Genomic DNA, 12,457 nt, shown 5'->3' on the forward strand with positions numbered 1-12,457 from the left:
GTGCTTACTGTGAGAGAAATGTCCACACACACACACACCCCGCGGAAACCCAAGTGCAGAGTTAAAAAGCATTTTAAAAAATTGAGCTCTCTAAAAGGAACCGGGGGGGGTAAACCAAGCACTGTTTTAAAATCCTTTGTTGTGTGAGTCTGCTCAGAAAGAACTCAGAGAAAGCAGGAAGCATTTGAGTCCCCGTCCCATAAAACACTGCTTTGTAATTGTCTGTAGTGCTTTCTGTGAGAGAAACGTCACCCCTCCCAACTCCCCTGTTGCGCACTTTGGCTTATGCATGGAGATTTCACCCGGGCTGATCAGGGGAGATTGAAGACTTGGGTTATTAAAGGAACGTGAGTGGAAGTACCCATGCATAAACGACCACAGTTACTAAATGTGAGATACCAAATGTCATACAATGTCACAGCCTGCCTACCTTGCTGTCAGCACTGATGAGGAGCGGTTGCACTTTGAGGCTGTCTTTAACCACAGAGACGGCTGCACTGCTGGTGCTGATGGGATTTACGCTGTTGGAGGATGTAGAGATGATGGCATAGGCCACCCCGGTGCTGCTCAGGGGTGATGAGATAGCTGTAGGCTCGGCAACACTTTGCAACTGGCTGTTGAATGTCTGTACATGGCTAACAGTATTATTGGCAGTTGGGAGGGCAGGAGTTGGGTTTTTGATGCTGACAACTGTGGCCTTTTGGAATGTAGGAGGTTGTTTTGAAAGTTGGTCTCTGCATGGAGAAATAGGGAGGCTGTCTGGAATCAGGGTCTTTGGCCTAACCTGCAGAAAAGATACACTGTCAGAGAGAAACCGGAAAGAACAGCCACAAGCACAGCGAACACGTAGTCCCTGAGGGACCCTTCTAGACCCGTTTCTAGAATTTTCTGTGCTCTGAGTCAGTCTCTATCTCTATCACCCATGAAAATATTTGGAAGAAAGGATAGGTCGGGCAATATTCTACCCAATTGCTCAGCAAGAATAGAGCCTGTTCCTGCTATCCAACATTATGGTCAGTGTATGCAAAATGTTGACAAATGATTTACAGTTTCAAAAATATACTAAATAGCTTTCTCAGGAACTACAGGCATGTTTTTGTTGCTTCTTACGAGTTTAATAAACTTTTTCTCACCATCCCCTCACGTCACAAAAATCTTTGACTATGTGTCAGCTATTGAGGGAGATTTCATTCCATTACATGTATAGAATTAGAGAGAGAGAGAGAGAGAGAGAGAGAGAGAGAGAGAGAGAGAGAGAGAGAGAGCGAGAGAGAGCGAGAGAGAGCGAGAGAGAGCGAGAGAGAGCGAGAGAGAGCGAGAGAGCGAGAGAGCGAGAGAGAGAGAGAGAGAGAGAGAGAGAGAGAGAGAGAGAGAGAGAGAGAGAGAGGAGCCCCTGGCCAGCTGGGCCAAGAAGCAAGCTACAACTTACTCCAAGGGAGATCTATCTTTGAGTAAGAAGGTTGAAATGGACAGCTTACGCACAAGGAATCCCTGACTACAATGGACCCGAATTTTTCAGTAAACCCAGAAATAAGCTGAATACCATTATTTACCGGTATGGGTATTTGGCTTATTCCAGGTTTACCGGGGGAAAATCGGGCCCAATAAACCTAAATCCAAAATTTACCGATTTTTTTTTTTTTTGCACAAACCTAGTCTTTAACTATCTTAAATGATTCTTCCCGTTCTCTTTAGGCCCTGAACTCCCCACCCCATTTCCTTCCTCTAGGTCATTTTGTGTGGCCTCCTCTCTTCCCTTCTCCATTCCCTTTTTCAGTGCTGTTCTGGGATGCTTTTGCCCCGACTAATCACATCTGCAACCTAACCTAAACAAGTACAATTGCATATCCTCATATTCACTTCTGGCTATCCTGGTCTCTTTTTCTCAGTCTCCGTGGCAAAATGTACAGCATAAACTCGACAGAGGTTAAACAAAAAACCTATTTTTTTCTTGAGAACCTCTATAGAAGTGCCATATGCACGGATGATGATGATGTGTGTGTGTAAAGTGCTGTTAAGTTGCAACCTGCTTATGGCAACCCAGTAGGGTTTTCAAGACAAGAGACTTACAGAGGTGGTTTGCCATTGCCTTCCTCTGCATAACGACCCTGGTATTCCTTGGTGGTCTCCCATCCAATTACTAACCAGGGCCAACCCTGCTTAGTGTCTGAAATCTGACAAGATCAGGCTAGCCTGGCCTATCCAGGTCAGGGCACACTGATGATACTATATGACTAAGAAAACAATATAACAATAGAAAGCTCTATGAGTACAGAGCAAAAGTGCTCTATGAGCATAGAGCAAAGGGGCAGATCAAGGGTGTGCAAAACAACCCATCTGAGCCTTCAGAGATCGACCCTGCAGGATCAACCTCTGGCTTCCCTGCCTCCGTGAAGGACAGTACAAATCCCACGGAAGCATTCGATTCTTCATTAAGATATAGTTACAGCAAAACACATTGAGTACAGTTAGGCTTGATTTAAGGATGCTTTTGTTCTGGAATTGTTCATGCTTAACACTGTGTTACATAGCACGTACAGTACTATTAGTCACTATACTTTATGCCACGCTGTCTGTCCTTTCCTTATGAAGGATTAGGCTGGTTTTTTTGTGCCCCCTTGTGGTAACTAAGTGGAATTGCATACATTTTGCATTCTCCGGCCCTCACCTGTTGACATGCTTACTTAATAATAAGTAACACTCCTTTCTAACTGCAGCCCTAACACAAGTTCCAGAAACAATTAAACAGTTGCCTACCTCCAGGGCTGAGAAAAATGAACCCCCTACAGAAGAGAAAACTAGAAATGGCTCTCCCACATACGGCTTTAAACCCCGTTCTCTGCATTCTGCCGCAAAGCGTTAAGCAATAACATTGAAACAGTCAATTAAAGGATTAGTTTTTTTGGGTTTTTTTAGAAAGAATCAGAAGGAATGCTCCAGCTGTACATACTGCGAAAGTGCATTAGACAAGGTATCAACCTGAGGTGAAAACACAGCACCATCAGTGCCGTTCCTGGGATAAATCAGTGATAATGCTCAGAGGGTATAGCAGGAATTCCTGAGGCACGGAGGAACCTAAAGTTCAGATCCTATCAAGGGCACCATGCACGAGGCAGAAGGATTGATCCACTGCATTTTGCAGTACAGAGCATTCCGACAACAGAAAGAAGAGGTGCCATGACTAGGGTTGCCAACCTCCAGGTGGTGCCTGGAGATCTCCCGCTATTACAACTGATCTCCAGGCAACAGAGATCAGTTCCCCTGGAGAAAAAGGCCGCTTTGCCAATTGGACTCTATGACATTGAAGTCCCTCCCCTCTCCAAACCTTGCCCTCCTCAAGCTTCACCACCAAAATTCCAGGTATTCCCCAACTCGGAGCTGGCATCCCTAGCCATGACAAAACGAGGCATGTGCATGTGTTAAGTGCCATGAAGTCGCTTCCGACTCATGGCGACCCTCTGAATCAATGTCCTCCAAAATGTCCTATCATTAACAGCCTTACTCAGGTCTTGCAAACTGAGGGCCATGCCTTCCTTTATAGAGTGAATCCATTTCATGTTGGGTCTTCCCCTTTTCCTGCTGCCTTCAACTCTTCCTAAAATTATTGTCTTATCCAGTGACTCCTGTCTTCTCATAATGTGACCAAAGTATGATAGCCTCACTTTAGTTGTTTTAGCTTCTAGTGACAGTTCAGGCTTGATTTGATCTAGAACCCACTGATTCGTCTTTTTGGCGGTCCACAGTATCCGTAACACTCTCCTCCAACACCATATTTCAAAGGTATCTGAAGAACTGAGCTGTGACTCATGAAAGTTCATACTCTACTAGAAATTTTGTTAGTGTTTAAGGTGCTACTAGACTCTTGCTCTTTTTTACTGCTACAGACAGACTAACATGGTTACTCATTGTGTACTTTCTTCCTGTCAGCTTTTTTCATTGCCCAACTTTCACATCCATACATATAATAGGGAATCCTATGTCATGAATTAACTTGATCTTGGGCACCGGTAGGGTTGCCAGCAGGTCCCTCTTCGCCATCGGCAGGAGGTTTTTGGGGTGGAGCCTGAGGAGGGTGGGGTTTGGGGAGGGGCTTCAATGCCACAGAGGCCAATTGCCAAAGAGGCCATTTTCTCCAGGGGAACTGATCTCTATCAGCTGGAGATCAGTCGTAATAGCAGGAGATCTTCTGCTGTTACCTGGAGGTTGGCAACCCTAGTCACCAGTGACACATCCTTACACCTAAGAATCTTTTCTAGCGCCTTCATGGCTGCCCTTCCCAGTCTCCTTCTGATTTCTTGGTTGCAGTCTCCCTTTCGGTTGAGGTATACCATCAACATCAAGGATTGCCAGGTCCCCCCAGCCACTGTGTGTGTGTGTGTGGGGGGGGTGTAGGGTTGCCAGATCCAGGTTGAGAAACTCCTAGCGATTTGGGGATGGAGCCTGGGATGGGCAGGGACCTCAGTGGGGTACAATGCCATACAGGTCACCCTCCAAAGCGTCCATTTTCTCCACAGAAACTGATCTCTGTAGTCTGAAGATGAACTGTAATTCCGGGGGATCCCCAGGTCCCACCTGGAGGCTGGCAACCCCACACAAGAGTCCTGTTTATTTTTGTTACGACAGACTAATGTGGGTACCCCTCTGGAATTGTATCAGAGTACACAGCACTCATCAGACTTTCACAAGGAAAAGAGACAGGCCCAACACAGAGGTAACAACCCCTCCTGATTCCTGGGCTATATAAACAAAGCCTGCAGGTAACACAAATTAGGCGATTCCTGCAAGTACTGTAGGAAGGCAGAGAGGAAGAACCGGCGGTGTGACAAGTGTTCTTGCAGCTGGCGAGCAGAACACAATTAGTGTTGGCCTTGCTTTTTTCTGCAAAAGACAAAAGCATGATTTCTGCAAAAGACAAAAGCATGTCAGACCTCTCTCTGGTGCAGATGTACACTATGCGCTGATGCTGAGTTTGCAGCGGTGACATGGAAGCTGGAAATATTCAAAAACTCAGCCATGCCTGCCTTGATGTTCAGCAGGAAAGCAAGCAGTTTTATTAGCATTAGGTACTACCCTGGTTTGTGGGGATATATTTGTGATGTTTTCCAATGCATTTCTGGAACCCATTGGAAATCTGTGTCGTGATGCAATTTAATTCCTCCACATTTACCCCCAGTGCAATCCCAAGCAGGTATACTCAAAGGTAAACTTTGCAGAGTTCAATGAGTTACTCCCTTGTAAGTGTGTTTAGGACTACAGCCCAGGACATTTAGTTAAGGGACACCTGATAATAACCTTTCAGCTATACCTTTAAAAGTTTGTGGCTCTCACAGGAGGACGTGCATAGATTTTCTTTCTTTCTGTTGCCACTCCTGGCAATTCTTGGTAAATTTATTAATTTATTTAGAATATTTCTATGCAGTCTCTTCGAAGTCCTGCTCAAGGCGGCTTACAATTAGAAACTATCATATAAACCTACACTTCTCATGATTTATGGGGAGCTTGCTAATAGCAGCTAGAAAACGCTGGCTCAGTCTGATTATTCTCTGCTACATGTCTCTAAGATTAAAGGGCTCTTGTCTTGTTGCCAATTTCCAGGTGGTGGTTGGAGATTTCTTGGGATTATAACTGATCTCCAGAAGACAGATCAGTTCACCTGGAAAAAATGGCCGCTTTGGAAGGTGGACTCTATGGCATTATACCCCATTGAAGTCCCTCCCCAAACCCTGCCCTCCTCAGACTCCATCCCCAAAATCTCCAGATATTTGCCAACCTAGAGCTGACAACCTTATTTTAGGCTCTTAGCTTGAGGGTCATAGTGCATATGACACCCCCTCCTGTTTGTTTGTTCGCTGTTTGTTGTATTGGTCTTATATCAAACCTTTTTAAACTATAAGTTGCTTTCGGTCCTCAAAGGGAGAAAAGCAGGATGCAAATGAATTTATGATAAACAAGCACATCAACTCACAAAGCAGTTTATATAACAGTATTACAGTTCAAAGCAGATTCACATGACATTTAGAGACATTCTAGCTTCCTGAAAGAGGGACAGTTCACAAGGTATGTTAACTGCGTGATCCTGATTGTCAGCACCTACTAGTAGTCTTAGTTAAGGGTTGGGTTGCCAACCTCCAGGTGGTGGCTGGAGATCTGCTATTACAACTGATCTCCAGCTGATAGAGATCAGATCACCTGGAGAAAATGGCCACTTTGGCAATTGGACTCTATGGCATTGAAGTCCCTCCCCTCCCCAAACCTCGCCTTCCTCAGGTTCTACCTCCCCCACAACCTCCCACTGATGGCAAAGAGGGACCTGGCAACCGTATAAGTGGAAAATTTATGCTAATGATATCAAGGAGGTCCCTTGCCAGGTCTCACTTCACCACTGGCAGGAGGTTTTTGGGGTGGAGCCTGGAAGGGCGGGGTTTGGGGAGGGGAGGGACTTCAACCCCATAGAGTCCTATTGCCAAAGTGGCCATTTTCTCCAGGTGAACTGATCTCTATCAGCGGGAGATCAGTTGTAATAGCCGGAGATCTCCAGCTAGCACCTGGAGGTTGGCAACCCCAGCTGGCGGAAGGAGGCTGATGTAGCTCCATGGCACACAGGCACTGGTGGAAATACCCCCTGTGCTGGTGGAGGGATTTCAATGGGGTACAATGCCATAGAGTCCACCTTGTGGCCAATCAATCTTTATTAAAAACAGCCATAGACCAGCACAGCTCTTCACAATTTCCACCAAAAACCCTTGTGGCCATTTTCTCCAGGGGAACTAATCTCTGTCACCTGGAGATCAGTTGTAATTCCTGGCGCTATCCAGTGACCACCTAGAGGTTGGCAACCCTAGATATAGTATAGCCCTGACAAACAACCAGCCAGTTGTGCTGCTGTGAGGGACACTCAGAATTAAGTCCAGCTCCCTTTCTTTTTAAACATCTGATCAGTGCTACCAGTAGGGTTGCCAACCACCAAGTACGAGCTGGAGATCTCCTGCTATTACAACTGATCCCCAGCCGACAGAGATCAGTTCCCCTGGAGAAAATGGCCGCTTTGGCAATTGGACTTTATGGCATTGAAGTCCCTCCCCTCTCCAAACCCTGCCCTCTCCAAGCTCCGCCCCCAAACCTCCTGCCGGTGGTGAACAGAGACCTGGCAACACTAGCTACCAGTGATTAGCACACAGGATTGGACAAGGGAAGGTTATCTGTGCCGTGCCCATTTGTATGTACCCTTCCCCATCCACCTAAGGCAGGGGTGGGGAACCTTTTTTCTTCCAAGGGCCATTTGGATATTTATAACATTATTCACGGGCTGTGCATTCTGGCCCTGCCCTCTTTAACCCCTGCATTGTCGCCACTTCCGCCCCCAGCCCTCTTGTAATACAGAGGAAAAGATTTCTTTCCCGGGTGGGAAAGGGTTAATATAGTTTCTTGGGCGGTCATAACAGCGCCATAGCTAATGACTCTTCTCCAAGGGGGAAAGAAGGTTCCTTTTCTCGGCAAAACAAACCGCCTTGAATAGAGGCTGTCCCTGTCTGCAGGAGGGGGCAGATCGCCAGTCTTAGATCCTTCTGAGCTAGAGATCTGCCAGGACCCACAAAGGGCCAGACCAAATGATTTCGCGGGCCTTATATGGCTCCCGGGCCTGACGTTCCCCACCCCTGACCTAAGGATACATGTGGTAAAAACTGTCCCTTGGGCAAGTGCATCTCTGTGGAGAATCAAGGACAATTTTCTATCCAAGCTCTTGCACTTGCAGCTCCACAGCTCTTGGAATTGTGTTGTGTCTCACGGGCTGAACACCAGCTAATAAAAGTACACGCTATGTGGAAACCATAGTCTCACCTGAGGTAGAACTGCTGGTCTTTGTCCGGCCAACCTCTGCAAGGAGCTGACCTGAGGGACTTTAATGGGCACTGCAGTAATGGTTCCCAAACCCTGTGAGGAAAAAGAGGAGAAAGGCGTTCAGCATAAATAACAAACAATAGTCGATTTTGAAAACTGTTTTTTTTTTGCATCATTAATGTCTTTCAGGGCTGCTTCACACAGGATGCATTTTCTACATCAGCATCACAGGAGCCACTATGGTGTAGTGGTTAAGAGTGGTGGTTTGGAGCGGTGGACTCTGATCTAGAGAACCAGGTTTGATTCCCCACTCCTCCACATGAGCGGCGGACGCGAATCTGGAGAATCGGGTTGGTTTCCCCACTCCTCCACATGAAGCCAGCTGGGTGAACTTGGGCTAGTCACAGCTCTTTTAGAGCTCTCTCAGCCCCACCTACCCCACAGGGTGTCTGTTGTGGGGAAAGGAATGGAAGGTGATTGGAAGCCGGTTTGGTTCTTCGTTAAGTGGTAGAGAAAGTTGGCATATAAAAACCAACTCCTCTTCTTCTTCTTTGAAGGAAACTTGGCATCCATTTTATTGCAGGTACATGTGGTAGAAAATCTGGACTGTTGGTGGGTGTTCGGGGCATAAGCATGAAATGAAAACAGCCTCATGGGTGTTTGTCACACATGATGGCACATGTGCAACAGCCAGCACCAACGTCATACCCACATAGCAAGTTTTGCATGTGCCATTGATTTGAGAAAGAGATACCATCTTCTCCCTCAGTTTTATGTTAGATCAGAATCAAGCCCAAGTATTAAGTAGTAAAAATAAACATTGGGGGTTACCGCACTTGTATTCCCAGCAATGTATTAAGAGTTTGAAAACGTTATAAAAAATACCGTTCGCACTTTGTTTGGCCCCTTTAGCTGTGAAGACATCTTCCAACCATTTATAACCCGCGGTATCCAAAAACCCTTTTAAAGCGATGTTTTTTTACAACATTTTCAAACTCTTAATACATCGCTGGGAATACAAAGTGCGGTAACCCCCATTACCGACAGGAGGAGAAGCATTCAAAGCACATTTCCCATTCTTCTGTTGCCTCATGTCCCAATGCCACATCTGACAAAAGGCAATTCCCAGCCCAGGAAAGTGTAGTACCAGTTGCAGATATTGGCTTGTTCTATACCAGTGGTTCTCAACCTTTTTTTGACCAGGGACCACTAGGACTTTTTTGTTCAGTGCAGGGACCCCAAGATTCAAAATAAAAATTCCAAGAATTTGAAAATAAACTTTAATCATAACTGTTAGTTAAACATTAAGCTTAGAGTAATATTTGAATATATGTATTTTATAATAGAGAACTTTTAATTGAAAATATTAATTTATTATGGGTTTATAACTTTGTTTTGCGGACCTTAATTTAGTTCTCGCGGACCCCTGGGGGTCCACGGACCCCTGGTTGGGAACCAGTGTTCTATACAAAACAGAAAATAGTGGGTTTTTAAGAAAGTAACCAACAATATAAAGGGGAGCTAAAGAGAACAAGGGAAGCCAGACCGCGGCTTTGCACTGCTAAGTTCATTTTTCTTGCTATCTGTGGACTAGGAGCTCTGGCTGTGTTTTCCAATGAAGCTATCATTAGTCCTGTCACCTACACTCTTGGAAAATGCTGTCAATTTATTTCCCTGAAGAAGTTCAGAGTACTGCAGCTGCCTCTCAGGAGAATGAAAACAAATTATGGCATTCTTCAGTTATGAAATTTTTACTGCCAAACAGCACGTGCATAATGTTTACAAGCCACTGAATATTAAGGCTTTGTTTAAATATTTAAAATGGGAAGGAAGCGGAGGTTTAAAAAAAAAAAGCATACCAAAGAAGGGGAATATACCAGGGTTTTTTTCTTTGGTTTGTTAAAAATTTTTTGATGCTTATTTGCCTGCATCAGATTCTAGCTTCACATTGCTGTCCTTGTAATAGTGAAGTATTGATTGGATTCTACGCAGAGTCATGTTTGTTTAACTGACCGGTTTTATTGGCTATTGAGAATAAATGCAGAGCGAAGGGGTAGCCGTGCTCATTAATTGTGAAGCAGTCATTGTGCTTAGTTAATTAGCGAGTTATTAAAGTTGAGAGGCCAAAAAACCAGCAACGATTCAGGACAATAGAAAAACGGAGCGAGCATAAGAGCAGGAAAAATTACTAGCCCCCCCCCAAAAAGGACATACGTAATGAATTATATATCTAGGGCACACTGTCAAAACAAAGTTAGGCAATCTTTTTCAAAAATGGATGTCCTACTTTTGTTCTCACGGGGCCTCACAAAGCTGCCAAAATCACAACATCGAAATCGCTATAGAGTACTACTAGACATTTTATTAGTAGGGTTGCCAACCTCCAGGTACTAGCTGGAGATAGAGTTGCCACCTCTTAGTTGCCGCCTCGTGAGAGGCCTTATACCTCTTAGTCTGAGTGGTAAAGGGCCACTTTACCACTCAAACTAAGAGGTAAAGGCCCCTTGTGAGGTGGAACGTCCGGTTCTAAACCGGAAGTGATGCAGTGGCGTCAGTGAGCACGCACGCATGCACACACACTTTCCAAGAGCCTCCCACCGGAGGAGAGGAGGGACCTGGCAACCCTAGCTGAAGATCTCCTGCTATTATAACTGATCTCCAGCCCATAGAGATCAGTTTACCTGAAGAAAATGGCTGCTTTGATAATTGGATTCTATGGCATTGAAGTCCCTCCCCTCTCCAAACCCCACCCTCCTTGGGCTCCACCCGAAAAAAACTCCCGCCGATGGTGAAGAGGGACCTGGCAACCCTATTTATTAGACAAAATCATCAATGCAAACTAATGAAGGGTGCCCCAACCCAATGTGTACCAGAAATGGATTACTTTGCTCAACACCCTCTAGATCTTCAGCATTATATAATCTGTGCCCCAAAGTGTCTGAGGCAGATCAGGCCCTTTCTGTCTGACAAACTCTTCTCACCCCACTGTCCCTTAATCTGCAGGTGCTGCTATAGGGTTGCCAACTTCAGGTTGGGAAATTCTTGGAGACTTGGGGGTGGAGCCTGGGGTTGTTGGAATTTGTGGAGAGGATGGACCTCAATGGGTATAATGCCATACAGTCCACCGTCTAAAGTAGTCATTATCTCCAGGAGAAATGATCTCTGTCATCTGGAGACTGGTTGTAATTTTGGGAGATCTCCAGTCTCCACATGGAGGTTGGAAGCCCTATGCTACTGCCATGCTTCCAGGACTTTGGGTTAGGGTTGCCAACCTTCAGGTACTAGCTGGGAATCTCCTGCTATTACAACTGATCTCCAGCCAATAGAGATCAGCTCACCTGGAGAAAATGGCCGCTTTGGCAATTGGACTCTATGGCATTGAAGTCCCTCCCCTCCCCAAGCCCCGCCCTCCTCAGGCTCCACCCCAAAAACCTCCAGGTATTTCCCAACTCAGAGCTGGCAACCCTATTTGTGACATTTCCTTACCACACAGGAGCACCCCTCCACTGTCTTACTTTATTGGGGGGGGGAGTTAAGGTGATTTTGGTATCCTGGGGCTTGCAGCTTTAGAGAAAAAGAAATAGAGATGGGAATATTTCTCTTTAGCCATGTGTGTTGAGGCGGCTCAAATGTTGAAAGTTAAGGTGATTTTGGTATCCTGGGACTGGCAGCTTTAGAGGGAGAAAATAGAAGAGACAGAAATATTTCTCTCTTAAGTCATTTTTTTTGTCTCTGTGCGTCTTTACATGAAGAAAGACGATAGGAATAAAGTAGATTCCTTTGAAATGTGGTGTTGGAGGAGAGTGTTATGGATACTGTGGACTGCCAAAAAACAAATCAGTGACTCATAGATCAAATCAAGCCTGAACTGACCCTAGAAGCTAAAATGACTAAACTAAGGCTATCGTACCTTGGTCACATTATGAGAAGACAAGAGTCACTGGAAAAGACAATCATGTTAGGAAAAGTGGAAGGCAGCAGGAAAAGAGGAAGACCCAACAAGAGATGGATTGACTCTATAAAGGAAGCCACGGCCCTCAATTTGCAAGACCTGAGCAAGGCTGTTAAAGATAGGACGCACTTAACACACGGACGTCTTTACATGGTTGGGGAAGAGATAAAGTCGGTTCTCCAAATATAGAAAGTGAAGTGATTCTGCGGTCCTGGACCTTACTTCAACCAAACAAATGCTTTAAACCAAACCAAACATATTTTCAGGTTCACATATCTGAGAAGCCAATATATACTGAGAGATTCTGAGATTCTGAGAACTGAGAATTGTACTGAGTACCCAGTATGTGAGTTGTGTATGTTGGTGTAACTCCTCAGCCCAAGTTCATATCAGAATTTTAGGCTAGTTAACACAATAAATCCCTCAAAACAAGGGTGTTAGGTAGGACTGCCAACCTCCAGGTACTAGCTGGAGATCTCCTGCTATTACAACTGATCTCAAGCCAATAGAGATCAGTTCACCTGGATGAAACGGCCGCATTGGCAATTGGACTCACTGGCATTGAAGTCCCTCCCCTCCCCAAACCCTGCCCTCCTCAGGCTCCACCCCAAAAACCTCCCGCCGGTGGAGAAGAGGGACCTGGAAACCCTAGTGTTAGGCAAGGAT

The 12,457-nt window shown here is 45.4% G+C and overlaps 1 protein-coding gene across 1 annotated transcript in view; it reads right to left on the reverse strand.

Moving 5' to 3' along the window:
- Positions 1–12,457, reverse strand: part of PHF21B (PHD finger protein 21B) — a 192,393-nt gene that overhangs the window by 40,921 nt on the left and 139,015 nt on the right. Inside the window, exons 3-4 of the mRNA XM_056862512.1 lie at positions 7,840–7,932; positions 431–784 (exon numbers count right to left, since the gene is read on the reverse strand). Of these exons, the coding sequence (XP_056718490.1) occupies positions 431–784; positions 7,840–7,932 (447 nt within the window). The remainder of the gene's footprint in view (positions 1–430; positions 785–7,839; positions 7,933–12,457) is intronic.

This window comes from Euleptes europaea, chromosome 17, assembly GCF_029931775.1.
Source record: "Euleptes europaea isolate rEulEur1 chromosome 17, rEulEur1.hap1, whole genome shotgun sequence".
Taxonomy (NCBI): Eukaryota; Metazoa; Chordata; class Lepidosauria; order Squamata; family Sphaerodactylidae; genus Euleptes; species Euleptes europaea.